The sequence below is a fragment of the Vanessa tameamea genome, chromosome 11 (assembly GCF_037043105.1).
Source record: "Vanessa tameamea isolate UH-Manoa-2023 chromosome 11, ilVanTame1 primary haplotype, whole genome shotgun sequence".
Taxonomy (NCBI): Eukaryota; Metazoa; Arthropoda; class Insecta; order Lepidoptera; family Nymphalidae; genus Vanessa; species Vanessa tameamea.
In genome coordinates, this window is record NC_087319.1 from 9671793 (window position 1) to 9692336 (window position 20544).

The 20544-nt window shown below is 29.0% G+C and overlaps 1 protein-coding gene across 2 annotated transcripts in view; it reads left to right on the top strand.

The window, feature by feature from the left end:
* The window catches only part of LOC113402546 (organic cation transporter protein-like), a 62195-nt gene that overhangs the window by 24017 nt on the left and 17634 nt on the right, over positions 1-20544 (top strand). Inside the window, exon 1 of one of the 2 annotated variants that reach the window (XM_026642835.2) lies at positions 9877-10078. The exons of the other annotated variant lie outside the window; for it this stretch is intronic. Within the exon in view, the coding sequence (XP_026498620.2) occupies positions 10006-10078 (73 nt within the window). The 5' untranslated portion in view covers positions 9877-10005. Of the gene's footprint in view, positions 1-9876; positions 10079-20544 lie in introns of those variants that run through there. 2 annotated transcript variants of the gene reach the window in all.

Here is a 20544-nt window from a genome sequence, read left to right on the forward strand (position 1 = left end):
ACGAAATTATTAATATACTATCATTTATTTTCTTTGTACTAAACTGATATTGTAAGAATTTCATTTCTTATTTATATTTTTAAATAGTAAACGAACTAAACTACTAGTAAATAAACATACTTGAAAAAAAAAACAATAACTTTATCAAACATATTTATTTCTACACATAGGTACATATATATATTCACTCTCGCTTACAGTATAAAACTTTTTTATACAAATATCACAGGATGAAAGTGAACTTTTGCCTTTATTAGAAATTAACTCTGTTAGCCAAAACCTAGTTATGAATTACTTTCTCTCAGCCTGTATGAGTTTCTCGAGGTAGTAAGGTTCAGGAAAATCGTAATTCGGATCATACACTGATGGTCCGGGCGAGCCCTCACTTTCCATTGAAGTTTCAATATTCGAGTCAGTTTCGCCAACAAATTCAAAAACTCCATCAAATACGAAATGGAATACATCAGAAAGTGTATACTTTCCTAATCTTTTGAATAACTTCACTTTGTATTCATGTAAAACTCCTCTTGTGAATTTAACCACTTCGATAAATATATCTATGACAATATCTCGAACTTGCGATTTTAAAAATGTTATTATAGAACCTATGTTACCAAAACTGTCGACGAATAAAGAGTTAAGATCTGGTTCTGGGCTTGATTGTCTGACTCCTCTGTTACTATCGATTTTTGCTTCCACATTGTAACTGAAGATCAATATTGATGCAGTAAATAATATTATTAGACGAAACATCTGAAATTAAAACTCATTTTGTATGCATTTGTGATAAATATAGTTGGCAATAAAATATTTCAAAAATAGAAGCCATTAAATAAATTATATAGAGCCGAGTGGTTAGAACTGGGAAATCTTAATAGAATACCATTGAATTTACACGTACTGAAGTATTCCTTGGGTTCATATTCCGTGCTCAGTTAATTAATGTTATCATCCTAAGCATATGGGTTAATTTGTGAAGGATGCACACATGTGGTACATATTCACATACGACTCAAATCTGCATTGAAGCAGAAGGTTGAATAAGTTTCAAACCATCACGTGGAGAGGAGGCGTTATTTCAGTTCAATGTATAAAATGTTATAGTAATTTAAATATAATTAAAATTTTCTTACCTTTTCCATAGGACTTCTTACACTGCACGAGTTTATATTTAAGTGATCAAGAATTTGATGGGTAAAACATTTTATACTTATTTTAAGTAATTAATTAATCGTTTTTTTTTTGTGCAATGTATTGACTACTTTTAAAAATTATCGATAGAACATTATATTGCATACATTAGGTAATTACAAATGATTAAGGAAAATATTAGTCATTTAGGCAGTAAAGTAAAATTAATCAATTAAGTGTCTAATTGTTTAAAAAATCTGGCTATTATTCTAATACGCTATGTTATGGATTCGCAGTGATAAGTTATTTTAAACTTTTAACTGAAATTAAGGTGAATGACGGAATCATAAACCATTTAGTATTAAAACAAATACAATTTTATATTGAAACCTATAGTTCTGTTCATAACGGCGTAGTATCATATCCTTAAGTGTATGTTGGTGTACTAGAAAGGACCATTCATTTTTTTGAATACCAACGATAAATGTAACAAATATTGGTTTTGGTTTATTTATTGAGACATTGGTTTTTTCAATTTCATTTGTTGCACCTTCAAATCAACTTTTCTACCGTTTTGACAACTCCTGTCGATGAACACAAGCTCTGTTCGAACGAACTTCCTCCAAAAGGAGCACGCAAAAGAATTTTGAGCATATCTCTCCCCACGTCGACGATAGACTCTGCGAGACCATTTAAACAAGTCCCGCACTCATCAATGAAGTCCTATTGCTCTTCAGTCCAATTAAGATTAATAATTTCAATCGCAAATTTAAAAAAGAAGGATTTATATTTTTAATTTCAAACTTTACTCTAATTTGAGACTATGCATAAGTTTTATTGTCCCAGCTATATTTTTATCTTTTACTGCAGTTCTAGTTTAAATTTTTTTGTTTTATTTATGATTAATGCAAAGTCTCGGCATTAGTTTAACTTATGCAGTTTATGAATCCGTCAGTGTATTATATGTATATATTATGGTAGATTTTTGACTATCAATAAGCAAGTGTAAACATTTCTATATTGAATAAAAGTTTTTGACTTTGACTTTGTCAAATTTATATTTTGATGGAACAAAAAAAACATATTATTAGTATTAAAGGCGCTCTAATTTTTATTCCGGTTTTTTGAAATTGAAATGTCTTAACAAGATAAATCTTAATCTTATATTTAATTTAATAACACCTCCCAACATTATCCAAGGACGATTTCAACTCTATTCATTTTACCGTAAACTCTTTTGAATAGTCAATCCAACAGACAATTTTCAAAATAATATAAATACAGTACATTTGCTTTAATTTATTAACAGATCGAATTTAACATGATCCTTAAATCTCCTAAGGAGTCAATAGCCAATGCAAAGTCGACTTTTTCTGTTTATTATCTAGGACACGGTCCTGTACTGAGACTGACTCATTAACCCTTCTAAGCGAAAATACAAAGTATTTATATTTCGCTGTAAAATTATGTGTGAGAGTATAAGATTCATCCAGACAAACTTGCGTACAGCTCTACTACTAAAATTGATATAATTTATTAAAAAAAATACTTCGAATGCAACCTTGATGCTACTAATATTAAATAGATCTGGTAAGCAAAGTACGTCATAATCGTGAATATTTTTTATACTGATTTCCTGGTAAATGTTTATATTGAGTGTAAGATTATTATTAGCATACGTACTTTCACAAGTTTGATTGTTTAAAAAACAAACTGATTTTCAAAGGACCTTTATAAATAATGTATCAAGTTAGCTACTTATTTTTGAATATTGTTTTTACGTAGTGTACGTAACTATTAAGGATTTTTTTCTATTAAATAAATTATATATTATTATTATTATAAAAACTTAAAAGTCTTATTGAGCAATATTTCATATTAAAAAAAAGAAACGTTTTTCAAATAACATTTAAATAAATACTCGGGCATCGTTATATTAAAAAAAAATAGACGTTTATCGTTACTTCGAATAAGAAGAATAATTCTTATTTATTTCTTCTAATTTAGTCTAATTTTGTTTAAAACTAATAATTACTTATAATGATCAAATATTAAGTAAATGAGAAATGAGTAAATATATTGATCATATCTTATATTAATAGCGTAAGCCGATTTTTGTCCCAGTGCGCATAAAAAAACGGTTATTGTCTCATTTTGAAGAGCTCCAGCCGTAGATGTGCAGAAAAATAAAGAGGATTCTTGATTGGCAATTTACTGAACTAATATTTACTATTTGACATTAAAAAATAAACATTTTAAAAAGCTATCATCATTTTGGCGCCAAATGTAGATGAGTAATTTGCAGTTTACAATGAAATGAAATCAAAACAAAACCTATCATACGTTTGGAAATTCCTAAAAAAAAATATTGAATAAACGCGAAGTTTCGCAGGCGACCTACTAGTTTATTAAGTTAGCATAATGTCTAACAAAGTATAATAGATTAGCTAAGTTTCAACAAATTAAATTGTAAAGTATATAAATATACAAATTCCAAGCCCTAGCTTTTAGTTAAATGTCATCGTCATCAGCCCCTAGTTGTCCGCAGCATCCCTAGCAGTCATTGAGTACAATCATCAGCTCTCATACTCTAACCGTCACCTCTCCACTAAAGACGTTTTTTTTCACGTTTATCTCTCGACTTGTAAACTCATCTACCCCGTCGGCTAGCGATGAAAGACGAGAAATGACATACTATTTTTTAAATACAAAAATGTAATTAAATTCAACAAATGCCAGTTTTGAAAAGTCTCAAGCTTATTAAAAGTGAACCATAAAATACTTATATGAAAAACAAAAACTTTTAGCTATTTAACCGAAGAAATATTTATTTTGATAGGAACAGTGTATAAGTTTGTTAGGGAAAGAGGAGAGAAGCGAATCTTTTTTTTAAAAAAAAAAAGTTCACTAAATAGGTTAAAAATTAAAATTATTATTATGGAGTTAATTCGATTTGCGGCTGAGACTAACTTCTGAATTTCTTGCTGGAACAATTTACTACATTGGTATTTACATTTTTGTTTATTCAGTTTGAATTAGTGACAAAGCATTTATATTAACAAAATATTATTAGAATTTCAACATTTTTATTAATAAAAGTAGTGAATGATTTAATTAAAAAAATTAAAAATAACCATTCACTTAGGAAATGAAAGTATGAAAAATAAAATTTTTAATCCGTCCCGAATTTGCACATGTAAATCAAGGTTTCGCCCAATGATTTTCATTGAAGTGTTGTATTTTTTATACAAAAAATATGTACATATAAAAAGAAAGATACTTGAAACGAAATATAATATAGGAAATATATTTTTAAAATATATTAAATAACCATCAAGGCTACAAGCTAACCGAAACACTTGATTTGATGCTGTAAATAATACTGATGGACGAATATATTTTCTAAATCTAAATTTTAAACTATGGAGTTTAATATTTAAATTTTCTATTAAGCCCAATATACGGGCTGTATATAGTCTAAGGCAGTAGTTCCCAAACATATTTTTCTCGTGGACCACTTTCAAAATTTTACTGGTTTCGGTGGACCCCCTGCTGCTACATTTCTACCACATTCTAAAAGTCCACCATTAGAAAAGCCAAAGTACCACATTAGAAAAGCTATTAAAAAATTCCTTTGCTATTTCCCACAGTCCAGGATATTTTTCGGGTATTTCTGCTTGCAGCCAAAATAAATTTCACCTTCAGGTCCTCATTGGTGCTTAGCTCGAGCAGCTCCTCTTGTAATACAACATTGGGCACTTCCGTTTCATCAAATGGATTTATGATCCATTGTGGTATATCCATCGTCAGCATATCTTCAAACCTGTTTTTGAAGTCATCACGCAGGGCACTTAAATGTTGACTGTAGGTATAGATATCCTCATCAATACATTCTACCTGCGACAAGGTTGGAAATTGAGAGAATTCGCGCCGACTAATATTTTGCTTCATAAATTTCAATTTCCCAAGAAAAGCCGAAATTATCCCCTTTGTTTTTATTAAATTCAGGCTGTCACCTTGTAACTGCAAGTTAATATAATTATTTTTTAAAACAAATCCGTCAAATGCACAATGTCTGCTTTGAATTTGATCAAGTTTTCTTTTAAATCTGGATCTCTACTTTCTAGGAACTCTAATACGGAATCGAAAACAGAGTAAAATATCGTTAAGCATGCACCATTAAGCATTATCGGGCGGATAGCGTTTTGCAAGTCTGTACACGAAATTGTACGTAATATCGAATACACAAGTTTGGACAAGTAACAGTCGCTTGCCTTATTAAAATATTATCTGCTTAGTTAGGTACTTAAAACAATGTAGGTAGGCCCTTATAAAAACTATGCTTACATTTTTTGCTCTTTACTATCAAAAGCAGATAAATTTTCGTCGACCCTCATTAACATCTTATGGACCCCCATTTTTTACTTACGCCTACGTAGACCCCCAGAACCTGGACCACTTTGGGAATCACTGGTCTAAGGGCTAGAAAACGTAAATATTAGCCGAAGATTGCAAGTTCAACCCGAATAAGCATCTTTGTATTTTCATGTGTACTTATAGTTTATCTTATGTCTGAAGAATGAAGGAGAATATCTACCAACACTTATTTGAGCTTATTCCACTAAATAACCTCTAAAGCTTTTTCTCAAGAGGAAAGCAAACACCTGCGCAGCATGTTTTTTTTTTCTTTTTAAACTTGCCTATTTGGCCTTCTTTAAACTGAACTTTCATTTTAAATAAAATAATTAAATAATTTCTTTAAGGTCACCTCTTTAAAATAATAATATAAAACAAAACGCATTACACAAAACTTCTTATACTTGTTAATTGATTAAAAGAATTTTAAAATTTTAATAAACTATTAAAAGAAGAAGATACAAGATATAAATATATGTTAACGCAGTCGATATATTCATTTATGCGTTCATACGATGTTTATATGTTCTACTCGTTGTACGGTCTGTAATTATTAATTTATTAGCTAATTGACCTGCATTCGTTGCAATGCTGCGACACCTACTGCTTACACTTTGCCAGTGTAAATAACAAGTATTAATAAACATTTGAGTATACGATCCAAAGCATACAATACGAAAAATTATTAATTCGGCACGAGTCGCCAAAACTTCTTTAAATTTATTTGACAAATATTATCAAAAAAGACTCGCACGTCATCTATTGTGATCTATCTTCAATAATAGCTGCTACGGGAGAACGTGTCACTTTCATCAAGTACGCAAAACTCCTATTTGACTATGTTTGTAAAAAAAATGTGATTCGACTAGCCTGCCATCTATTGTTCATTGATGGTACTATAAATCTTCAAGCGAGTAACACATAAAAACTTAACTCTTAAACGAAGTTATAGAATACGAAAAAAAAGATGCGCATTTTGCCGCGCTAGTATGAAAATGAATGCTTTCAAATATCGACAATAGATGGCGCTCTTTTGTAAGTAACAGTAACATTTGTAAAGTAACAATAACAGCATCATTAAAATCGCCGACCTATGTCAATATACATACCTTTCTTACCATTTACCGCAACGTAACGTGCGCTCTCCGTGTCTGTGCGTATGTATTATGTGTTTGTCTATGAAAAGGCATAGATTAAATCAAGATCAAAAAATCAAATAAAGAAAATATATTTATTCGTCGAAACTACTCAGCCAACTCTAAACTATAGAGTAAATGTACTTTCGTTAGAAAATATTTCAGATTGTTCTTGTATTTTATTGTTTATGGAAATGTAATGCTGTACATATTAAAGTTTAAATTTTTGAATAAGTAATGTCAATAATACATATATCACATTCAGGAGACAGTTTCAATATTTCTTCAATAAAACTATGAGTTGATGCTAATAAAGCCAGAATTTAGAAACAATGGTATTCAAGTCTGACAACTATTCAATAGGACATGACAAAATAAGGATTCATCGATCATTAATTACAATTTTATTTTAAATATATAGAAAAAAAAATCGTTTATAATATAAACATAAAAGAAAATAAAACATAATACTCGTATAGAAATTACAATTTTACGTAATCTTCTATTTTAAACAGGCGACAATTGAAATCACAATTGTGCAAACTTTGAAAAAAATGCCCAGATAACAATATCAGTCAATCAGTTTATAGCCTTTTAAACATAGACTAATGGAGTTATAAGGTTATGTAATGATGTTATTTCCCCTTATTATTTTTAAATACATTTATCATTATTTAGTATAAAACAAAGTCGCTTACCGCTGTCTGTCTGTCCCTGTGTATGCTTAGATCTTTAAAATTACACAACGGATTTTGATGCGGTTTTATTTAATAGATAGATTGATTCAAGAGGAGGTTTTATGTATAATACATGCACAATTTAGTAAAGAAACACTGATAATTTTATTTTAGAGGTTTCTAATGTTATGTCGTAAATAAATATATTTTTTGCGCTTATATTGCAAAGGCTGGCTGAACCCAAGATAGATCAAAATAATGTACTACAGTATTTTACAATGTATGTACACTTTAAAAAGTCCGCGATGGTATATGTCTATCTCTTAGGGATAACACAACCATTTTTTACCCTTCACTTTTTAAGCAAAATAATGGCTTATTTTCGAAGCGATTTTAAGCAATACAGCATTAATCATTAATCAGCAAAATAAATTAATTTTCAGCAATAAAGCTCAATTGAATTACATATAATTAAATATACAATATATATCCTGTATGGAAACCAACGAATACTAACTAAACTGTTGTTCTTTTATTTTCTTGTATTAGTTAGGCAAATATTCTTTCAACATAAAATTTCAATGGTAGGAAAAGTAAAATAAAATGAATTAATCGAAATGAACGGAAAATAATTAGACGGAACCATTGTATATTTTAAGAAAGTTTATACTTCTTCACTGGGGAAACAGATTTCGAGAAAGAAACGTCGAGGTCCTGACTTAAAATCCCCGGTCAGACCAATAAAAGTCAGTTATAGCGTTGGTAGTGTTACAATCTCGTGCATTGAAAATCTTGTAAAGACGGTGAGTCTTGCGTCTGAACCGCTTCAGTTTCTAAATGCTATATTTTAGTTATACCTCCATTCTATGTATCTTATTGTCTTTGATTAGTATATATTATATTTGATAGTGTGTCAGAAGGTTATTTAGTCTGAGTATACCAAAACTATGTTATGATCATTCACTACTTTAATAAATAGTTAAGCAAATGATTCTTAAATACACCACTTTAACAGACTAAAAAAATAAAGAATGCACCTGTGTTTGCCCCCATACTTATGCCCGCTAATATCTCACGCAATTGGCTGCACAATATCGAAAATGTCCGAAATCGGTCAGAAGCAAGTTGTACATCAATCTTCCGCAGCTAATCAAATGAAATTTTTAACAAAAGAATTATTAAAATTAATGACTGCGACGTTGGTCTAGTGTAGCCACTATATAAGAGCACATTACCAATGTTCTGAATTTAAAATCCAGATGGAACCGATAAAAAGTTATATAGTAAAATTCTCAGTAAGAGCCCGGAGTCTAGAAGTTGGAAGTCACTCCTGCGCCTGAACCCTTTCCGGTCGTGTCGGTATTGCCGTCCCAACAGATTATGAGAGTGAGGGAATATATACCCTTGCACACCCTGGCACACTTGTGCATTGTAATATGTTCTGCGTAGTTGGCGAGTCTTCCTTGAGACTAGTGACCGAAATCGGTCAGTACGACATCAACATTAAAAAACAACGTTTAAATTAACATTACTTTTGTTAACTAGTAGTATCTGTACCACCAGAAGTTACCAATTATAATCCGCGCCTTCGCTCCCGTCAAATTTCCGCGAATGAAAAGTGACACATAGTATTATGTTACTCTCCGAGCATATACTATATAGATGCAAAGGAAGTAATTCGATGCGTTCCTCTGTGAAAGAAAGATAGACCAACAAACTAATTGACTAACTATGTAGTAACATACAGTAAGGTACGTCAACATCCTCTTCATGTGGTAATGATGAACTCGTAGTGTAACGTAAAATTCTATGTCAATGACTTCATTTCAAATGATGCCGTTCTTATTAACTGTTATATATCTAAATTATATATTAATTATCTTTATTTACTAAGAACTTAACATTTTATAAAGCACTTAGTTTGATTTCAGTATGTATTACAAGTTTAAGATTATCGCTAATGTAAAAGAAATATTATCTCTCCTAACAGATAGCATTCGCAAGGTTATTTTCATACTCATTCTCTTAATATGGTTTTTATTATCTTGACATTTAGATAAATGATCCATAGATAAATACACCATTTATATTTCATAGACAAATATGTTTCTATTCGTTATTAACAAAAAAAAAACAACAGAAATGATTATATATATTGCAATATCTATTGAAAAAATTAACTCTTGGTCAATTATAATGAACAATTAAAAAGCATTTCAATTTAATTTATTTACATCAACAAAAAATAAGGAAAACATAAAAATCTTCTTCGCTTCCGTGTATGCTATCTCAGCGGTAATTGCTTCCGAGCGATTAATAATATTAGATCATGTGTAATAATATTTAAAGATGTAAACAGCGTCACCAATTTTCACTTACACAAACTCAAATATATATTCGTGTTTGTTTTCATAGATAGTGACAAAATTCGATTCTAATTGGATAATCCATGGATGTGATTTCCATGTAGAGTGGCAATGAGCGAGGCCACAAGCCCGGTGCCACTTGCGCCTGCGCAGCGCCGGCTCCTTCAGTCGCATGCAATAGTTCGTAGCGACCCGATGCTACACACGGACTTTAAACAAAACTTACATCGTGAAATGCACTTAAATATATATTAATAATAGTTTATGTGCAAATTATAAATGGGAGAAGTAAATAAGTTAAATACCTTCCCAAGCATAATGAGAAAGTGTTTTAAAATGGGACTCTTTAAAAGTAAGTACATTTTCCCGTATACATAAGTATTATATAAATAGATTTAATAATAAATAGTGCAGCTGTTAATTTAGGCATTTTTAAATATATGTATTTAAAATAAGCATAAATAATATTACAATATCACATTAAATCTTAATGTATGTTGTTTATTGGACAAAAGGAATTTATTGTTATTATCTCAACTGACACAGATACTTTTTCAATAAAACCTTATCTTTGATCAATGAATATCATAGTATAAGAAGTACTACTTACATTACATTACTTCTGTCGATAATTTCTCTTATACCTATTAAGATAATAAAAGGCAACAAGATACATTGACCTCGATGTGACCAGACTAAGTAATTTTATATATTACAAAACTGAAACATTTCTGATATTATACTAAGTAGACCGCAATAAAGAAGTATATGGTTGAATGATTTTTATCCGAATCAATACAAAGTTATATTAACATATGATTTATTTTGTAATAAACAATGCTGTTAAAGTTACGACCTTTTTATATTTAGAACGTCTTAATAGTTCACATATAATATTAACATTACAAAAGTTTCGTGACAGATTAAACAAAAAATTGTATTCGTAAGAAAAATTCGTCAAGAATATTTGGTTTGAAAAATATTTAGTCTCACAATTATTGAAACTGTATGTTTTTTTTTTTAGAATATTTGAAGAAAAATACCCCGTTATTAAACTAAGTCCGTCTGATCCGTCCAAACAGCAATACTTATAATTAGAATTCCGGTTTTAAGGATCAGTGTGGCTGTGTGCCTAAAAGTACAAAGGATATTTTAGTTTCCTTGTACGTATTGTATGTGATAATGTAAAAATTGTTAACCGTTCCTTAGGTTAACACTTCTAACATTGTCAATTTCTGATGCGACGATGAACGCGCTCAACAATGAATAAAAAAATATAGGAAAATGCCTCAATTCAATAGAGGATTAATTTATACGATTTAACAAAAACACGTAAAACTAGTATTCGTTGATTTTGATGCAGGATATACGAGTACAAAGTTATTAGTAATTAATGAATCCAATAATCTACTTATATTCAATAATTACCTGAGTTTTAAGCCAGAACTTTATTGAATCTTCGTTCTGAACCGGAAGTAGATTTATATTTAATTAATCTTATTAATTGAATTGACGATCCGAATTCATTCGTAACGGCTGTAATTTTTTAAATAGATTTTTATATTACATTGTAATTATCACACGACCAATGAAACACAGATAATTTAAATAAATATATAATTTCAATTTTATTTGCGTATTTTCACTTCAATAAATGTAATATTTCTAAAATATTACATTTTATAAATATTACATTTATAAATTTATTATTTATTTATTATTACATATATAATATTTATAAAATATTACATTTGTTTACATATATGTATATTTAAGTTGATAACTTGTATTGATTGAAATGAAAAATTGCTTCTGTACCAATCAAGCCCGCGTGGAATGATAACAATTGTCCTTGCAACATTATTTTTTTATTATCATTTTATTTAAAGAAAATACATTAAAATTCAAGAAAACTACATTTTATACCGCCAATCAGCAATACTTAGTATTGATGTGTTCCGGTTTGTGTAAGTTAGCCAATGTATCTACAACACTAGAAACCAGTTTCTTGCAGTTGAAATATCTACAGGCAGTGGTAGCCATTTAACGCTAGGTACATTTGCCGGTGTCGCGATTTTAAATTAAGATTAAAAAAAATACTTATTAAGAATTTGTTTGATAAAATTCACATAGTGTACACAATCTGTTCTGAGCCGTCTTACTAATATATTGTTAATAACTTCATTAACCCGGTTACGGCGATCCGTCTCAGCGGATAATAGCCAAGCGCACAGGCGACATTTTATTTATGTATACTATATATTTATTTCTTTATCTAAAGACGTTTACAGCCGTGCCTTTTTGAGTTTCTTTTTGTAATACGTAATGATCCTCTATGGTTTCTTTATGTTGTTAATTAAAGTAACAATAATTATTTAACTAATAATAGTAAGTAATACTATTAAATGTAAGTGTGTGCGCAAACTATTATTCCATAATTCAAATAGTCCGATGGGATAGCAATCGGACAACAACGTAAAGAGTTCAGGCGTAATCCCATTGTTTATTTGTTATCTGAGTCCAGGGAATATAGGCATATAAAACTTGCAAGCGTTGGACTATTTAGAAATTCTCGCCACAATAACCCATATCTGTTAGTTTGTGTAAGTTTGAATTCAAAACTTTAGCCTATATAGACTGCCTTTAAACTATGTCAATAATTTATTGAGTACACAATACCGATATACACAATAAGTATGACTAAAAAAACAGATACAGAAAACCCACGTAATTTACACAAAAATAAATCGTCTCGTTGTTGTTTGAGTGATAATTATATTTCAAAATGTAATTTATTTTAAACCGTCTAGTCTCAATTTAACGAATATCCAAGGATATAAACATAAATTCATTAAATTAACTCAAAAACCTAGATTTATTTCAATATTTAATTGCTTTATATTACAATATATATAATATTATATAATTAACATATCTTTAAATAAATTATAATGTATACAGTGTAAATCTTCAATCTTATTAAAATCAAACAATTAATTACTCCAAAAGCGAATTGTATTTGATTGCGTCATATATTACAGTATATTATTTATTATAAGAACATCAAATTATCATACAAATAAATTCTAAATCCCCTTTAAATATAAATTTAAAGCGCGTGAAACTATAAACGCATATACTTACATACATTATATAATTAAAAAATGTAATTTCTTCAGTAGTTTTTTTTTCAGTCAGCCATAAATAACTTCTCCTTGATTATTACCATAGGTTTTATTTTAATTTAATATACATTTTATTTATATTGTACTGTATTAAGAACTATGTAAGAAAACCCTATTGGACTTATCCGTACAACATTACAAAAGTTTCGTGACAGATTAAACAAAAAATTGTATTCGTAAGAAAAATTCGTCAAGAATATTTGGTTAGAAAAATATTTAGTCTCACAATTATTGAAACTGTATGTTTTTTTTTAGAATTTTTGAAGAAAAATACCCGGTAATTAAACTAAGTCCGTCTGATCCGTCCAAACAGCAATACTTATAATTAGAATTCCGGTTTTAAGGATCAGTGTGGCTGTGTGCCTAAAAGTACAAAGGATATTTAAGTTTCCTTGTACGTATTGTATGTGATAATGTAAAAATTGTTAACCGTTCCTTAGGTTAACACTTCTAACATTGTCAATTTCTGATGCGACGATGAACGCGCTCAACAATGAATAAAAAAATATAGGAAAATGCCTCAATTCAATAGAGGATTAATTTATACGATTTAACAAAAACACGTAAAACTAGTATTCGTTGATTCTGATGCAGGATATACGAGTACAAAATTATTAGTAATTAATGAATCCAATAATCTACTTATATTAAATAATTACCTGAGTTTTAAGCCAGAACTTTATTGAATCTTCGTTCTGAACCGGAGGTAGATTTATATTTAATTAATCATATTAATTGAATTGAGGATCCGAATTCATTCATAGCAGCTGTAATTTTTTAAATTGATTTTTATATTACATTGTAATTATCACACGACCAATGAAATACAGACAATTTAAATAAATATATAATTTCAATTTTATTTACGTATTTTCACTTCAATAATATTTATAAAATATTAGATTTTATAAATATTACATTTATAAATTTATTATTTATTTATTATTACATATATAATATTTATAAAATATTACATTTATTTACATATATGTATATTTAAGTTGATAACTTGTATTGATTGAAATGAAAAATTGCTGCTGTACCAATCAAGACCGCGTGGAATGATAACAATTGTCCTTGCAACATTATTTTTTTATTATCATTTTATTTAAAGAAAATACATTAAAATTCAAGAAAACTACATTTTATACCGCCAATCAGCAATACTTAGTAGTGATCTGTTCCGGTTTGTGTAAGTTAGCCAATGTAAGTACAACACTATAAACCAGTTTCTTGCAGTTGAAATATCTACAGGCAGTGGTACCCATTTAAGGCTTGGTACATTTGCCGGTGTCGCGATTTTAAATTAAGATTTAAAAAAATACTTATTAAGAATTTGTTTGATAAAATTCACATAGTGTACACAATCTGTTCTGAGCCGTCTTACTAATATATTGTAAATAACTTCATTAACCCGGTTACGGCGATCCGTCTCAGCGGATAATAGCCAAGTGCACAGGCGACATTTTATTTATGTATAATATATATTTATTTCTTTATCTAAAGACGTTTAAGAGTTTATTTTTGTAATACGTAATGATCCTTTAGGACTTCTTTATGTTGTTAATTAAAGTAACAATAATTATTTAACTAATAATAGTAATACTATTAAATATAAATGTGTGCGCAAACTATTATTCCATAATTCAAATAGTCCGATGGGATAGCAATCGGACAACAACGTAAAGAGTTCAGGCGTAATCCCATTGTTTATTTGTTATCTGAGTCCAGGGAATATAGGCATATAAAACTTGCAAGCGTTGGACTATTTAGAAATTCTCGCCACAATAACCCATATCTGTTAGTTTGTGTAAGTTTGAATTCAAAACTTTAGCCTATATAGACTGCCTTTAAACTATGTCAATAATTTATTGAGTACACAATACCGATATACACAATAAGTATGACTAAAAAAACAGATACAGAAAACCCACGTAATTAACACAAAAATAAATCGTCTCGTTGTTGTTTGAGTGATAATTATATTTCAAAATGTAATTTATTTTAAACCGTCTAGTCTCAATTTAACGAATATCCAAGGATATAATGAATGCTTTAAATTAACTCAAAAACCTAGATTTATATATAACATTATATAATTAACATATCTTTAAATAAATAATAATGTAAACAGTGTAAATCTTCAATCTTATTAAAATATAACAATTAATTACTCCAAAAGCGAATTGTATTTGATTGCGTCATATATTACAGTATATTATTTATTATGAGAACATCAAATTATCATACAAATAAATTCTAAATCCCCTTTAAATATAAATTTAAAGCGCGTGAAACTATAAACGCATATACTTATATACATTATATAATTAAAAAATGTAATTTATTCAGTAGTTTTTTTTCAGTCAGCCATAAATAACTTGTCCTTGATTATAACCATAGGTTTTATTTTAATTTAATATATATTTTATTTATATTGTACTGTATTAAGATCGATGTAAGAAAATCCTATTGGATTTATCCGTACAACGGTTATATAACTAAATTATTGATAGATAAATACTGTAAATCTACAATTTATATTAAGTGCAAAAAAGGCCTCTGAAAGCGTTAATATCGGATTGGAAACATTTCAATGATACGATAGCCACATAACCAATATATACTCAGACCATTTTTGTTACAATGTTAATATTTTTCTCATATATTGCTGTTTATTAAAGACCTTCAACTAAATCGGTAATAGTATTTTACAGTTTTCAGTTTTAAAAGTGTTTTATTTTCAGTGGAACGAAAACGTCCCCTTGACTTAATTAGGTTTAAATAGACCAAAGTTCCTTGCACCACGTTATAATTGTTCCATAAATATTATTTCCTTATAAGATTTAATAGGCAAAGTTAAGTAGAGTGACGGTATTTAATAAATAATATTAATATATACCACTGTAGTTCAATATTGAATGTTGTGTAAAATCTAATGAAAAACCGCATTAATACCAAGCGAAGCAAATGCTTTAATTAACTTCAAAGACGTAAATATTCAAATAAAGAAAAAATATTGAATAATGTAACGTATTCCAAGTCATAATGAAAACTTATTGCGTATTTTATTTCTGCAAAAAAAAAATATTTGGGAATACCGCGGGTTTTTCTTATGTATAATCTGATTGTTAACACGGTAGCTATTGACCGATGTGTTAGCAGTCGAATACAATAAGCATATATGGAACATTAATAATATCAGTACGTAACTTGTTTAAAAAAAATGCAAATAAAAATTTTATCAGACAAGTACACAACAAACATTTGAATTTTGAATGAACTAGAGGTGCTAGAGGAAAAACCACATCATAATATACAGGACATACGTTTAAAAGATAAAATAATTTAAATATTGAATAGTATAAATAAACTGTTCAATAAAAGAACTTAATTTTTTTTAAATATTAATTGGAAAAATATCTACAGTTCAAATATATTTCAAACTTAAATATATAAGTAACAATATTTGGCTGGGCAAGGACCTGATATAATTTTAAAGAGACTGCTTGAACCTTATTGCTCTACAATACTCTAATGAGGATTTGAGATACATACACGACCTCCGTGGTCGAGTAGTGTGTACACTAGTTTTTATGGGTATGCCACTCCGAGTTGATGTAGAAAAAGTTCATTAGTTTTCTATGTTGTCTTGGGTCTGGGTGTTTGTGGTACCGTCGTTACTTCTGATTTTCCGTAAAACAAGTGCTTTAGGTACTTACATTGGGATCAGAGTAATGTATGTGATGTTGTCTAATATTTATTTATTTATACAAAAATTCATCCGATATGAACCCGGGATCGTTTTAATTTCGATTTATGTTTGCTTAACTATTTATTAACACGACATGAACAATTATATAGTATTAAATGTAATTAACCCGAGAATAATTTATTTTTTATTCGTCATAAGTTAATTAAAATAGTTTCTAACTTCGTGACGTTTTAAATAAATTCACGTTTTTGTCCTATTGAAATCCAATCATTCTATTCATTTGTATTTTCATCTCTATAAATCAAAAAACAGGTTTAATATTCAAGGAAAATAATTATGGGCTAACAATATCTGCGCTTATTATATCTTTGTATTGATGCACACACAGACGAGATTTAAAAAAAACCTGTCGTGTCAACTGTACATGACAGTTAATTTTGCTGTAACAAGTATATACATTTATAGTCAATAAAAACTTATCCAAATAAAATTATTACCAATTAAAATACTGTTATATAAAATATATTATATATGGTACACTTAATTTTATTGATTATTAATTATAAAAGTACTAATTATAGGCTGTTATTTAAACTCTCAGAGACCAAATAATATAATGGTTAATATATTATAATGTAGAAATGAGATCTTAAAAATAAAGGACACATTAGGAGTTTTATTTATTTTATAGCTTATGTTTTATTTTAAATACCTGAAGTCAGTAATGTTACGTTGCATTATTCTTCCATCCGCGATAGAATAGAAAGTTCACCTGTGCTTGTGCACACACACTTGTGCTAGTCTCCGTTGAGAGAACGATGACTGAAATCGGTCAGGAGGACATCACTTTTAAAACATAAAATTAAAATTTTGTCGTCGTTCGCTTACCCTTTCTTTATTTGAAAAAATCGTTGTTTTTATATCACTAAAAGAAAAACGATTTTGAAGATTTTTACAGACAAACCTCTGCCTGATGCATTGCTTCAAGTACGATATTGGTGGTGGAGTTACTTTTCCTCTGCATTATAAGTCGTTGAACCAGTAGTGCTGATGGAGTATTAATAGAATAGATTTTATGCAGTATCTTACAACACTAAGATTGAGTTGCTATGTCCCTTTTCTAATTAACCATATAAAAGAATTACAATTTTAAATAATAATAATAAATAATAAAATAATAATCATATAAGATCCACACGTTGTCAAATTAAACGATTGATAATAAGAAATAGGTAACTAATGTCATTGTTGCCGCGGTAATTAATTAACAATAATTGTGCGGCCCCTACGTGCTTTTCAGACAAACGTGTGACCAACGCATGAATAGGTAAACCATTACAACACCTAGCTACTTGAGTAATTTGTTAAATTGTAATAGACTATATAATCATACTGATGGAAAATACCCTATGCTAGGGAAGCAGAAGTATTCTTTCATTTGTCAACAACAAAAGTATCTCAGATGTTGAGTTTTATTCGAATCGAACAAAGGATCGCATCATCATTTACTAGTACTACTGTTATTATGTCAAGTGAAATATTAAAAAATGTTTTTTATTATATATAAAATATTCAAGAATTCGTTTAGTTTTATTATATGTAGGTTTATATTATATTTTATATAATGATATATTGTACCTGGTAGATAGATATATTTGACAAAGCAAACCTTTTTGATATAAAGTCGGACAAAGGTTCCCACTTATAAAGGTATAAATGCGAACGATACTCTAGACAAATTTAAGTAAGGTGACAGCCACTAAGAGCCAACGGCTACGCAAATGAATGAACAGAACTACAAAAGTTGAAGCGAAGACACTTCAACTTTTGTAGTTCAGTTCATTAATCAGCCATAATATTCCACTTTAAGTTGGTTAGTCGGTTGTGATACAAATGTGGCAGAATTAATCTGATACATGGGTGTTTTCTCAAGATATCCTGAGCTGAATACACGAAGACTTATAAAAAAAAGTACAAGAAAAGTCAGTTCGGTTAAGATCTGTGTGTTTTACTCACTGGTCACAAAAAAAAACGAGTACATTCAGAGGATTACCACATGTTGTAAGGAAAAACGGAAGCTGTTTTGAATTTACAAAACAGTGGCATCCTTCTTTATTTATTATTTCCTGTATTAATAATTGCAAGAGTGATTCGTACGTGTCCACGCTTTGAACTTCTTCAATGCGACCGAAACCGGCTGTAAGTGGGTAAAAATTTTCCTTCCTTCTTTTTAAAATTAAGGATAATCAAACTAATGTTGATATTTTATTAGTAATAAATCTTATTACAAATTAATTCAATTAGCGTAAATTTTTTAGAGGTCAATCGAATCGTCGAAACAATGAAATTACTACAAATAAACCATTTCCGGTTCCGGGATTTGCCGTCTCATCACATTCGAGTGAAATAATGAAAAGTGCACTTATATGTATTTACCTACACACTTGTGCACTATAATGTGACCTATGCTATTTGTCTGCCCGGGAATCGAACCTGAGATTTGTAATGTATCCATATGAGCTAAGCACTAGTTTAAACAACCAGAACTGTAATTCGTTATATTATGGATAAAATTAATTGCAGACGTCAGGTTGATCGATACCGAAGTTTGGCGGCCTAAACTCTAATGTAATTATTTTAGAATCTAAGCCTGCAAGCCCCCGGTTTTGCTGAAATCTATGTACGTTGGTAATCGCCGGTGGTAATTTATTGGATTAGCCTCTTGCTCATTTTCCACCAATAGCACAAAAAGTATTAATGAAACCTCATATTATGCTATGTTAAGTCTACATATAGCTCTATAAAGATAGCAGCTCTTTATAAAATCGTTGTATTTTTTCGGACAAAAGATTTCCACGCTTTGTCCATCCATACTTTGTCCGAAAAATAAAAGAAGATTACAGACATAAAAAAGAAATATTTAAAAAAAGAAACATCGAAAACAAACACATTGCCACAAGTCGTAATTTATATTTGTGTACAGAAAAATAGAAATAAAACATTCATATGTGGAATTACAAAAAAGGTATACTTTTGTTAGACAGCACTGAAGTATGCAATGCTCTGATTGCACCATCGATCGACCCTGCACAACCGGAGTGGCAAATTGAAATTTGCATACATAAAAAAAATACGGCTAAGGCTCTTACAAAAACTTGAATAATTTTACGGATATTTTAAAATGTTTTACCCAGAAGAACCTATATAAAACTCAATAGTTATTCTTTCCCACATACTAAATTACATAATTATACATATAATTTTAATTCAATTAAATAATTATTATTATATCCTGTATGAAAATCAACGAATACTAATTCTGAACTCATCTATTTATAATATTTTATAAATCAATTTGCCTTATTTATAATCTCTAAAACAATGATAACAATATAAAATTATATTATTGGGTATTTTCATTTCTGAACTGATAGTAGTTTTGACTTTGACTATCAATAAATGAGTATAATCCTTCTTAGATATTGAATAAATAAATTATATATAAAATGAACGGCCATGTTCGCTTAGCCTGAATTTGAGGTGTTTATTAATAGATATTGCGGAACATAACTAGCTTAACTAGCTAACGTCGTATCAACTCCATAATGCGAGGATTTTTTATATAAAAATTTATGTATTTCAGATTGAAATACATAAACTTCAAAAATGTCAAAATCATACGACAGTTATAGGTAGATTAAAATCGGTGATTTATATTTGCTTGGTTCTAACATTCTTAGTTAAATATAAGTGAAGGTAATATAAAACGCATGAAAACATAACTACTACAAATGGCACGGAATTAGCATAATAGTAAGTAAGGCAGTTATTTATGATAAATATGCTCTAATTTACTACAAAACACAAAAATTTAACCGTACCGACCACATAATGAAAAGTATTTCTTTAGTAAAAATT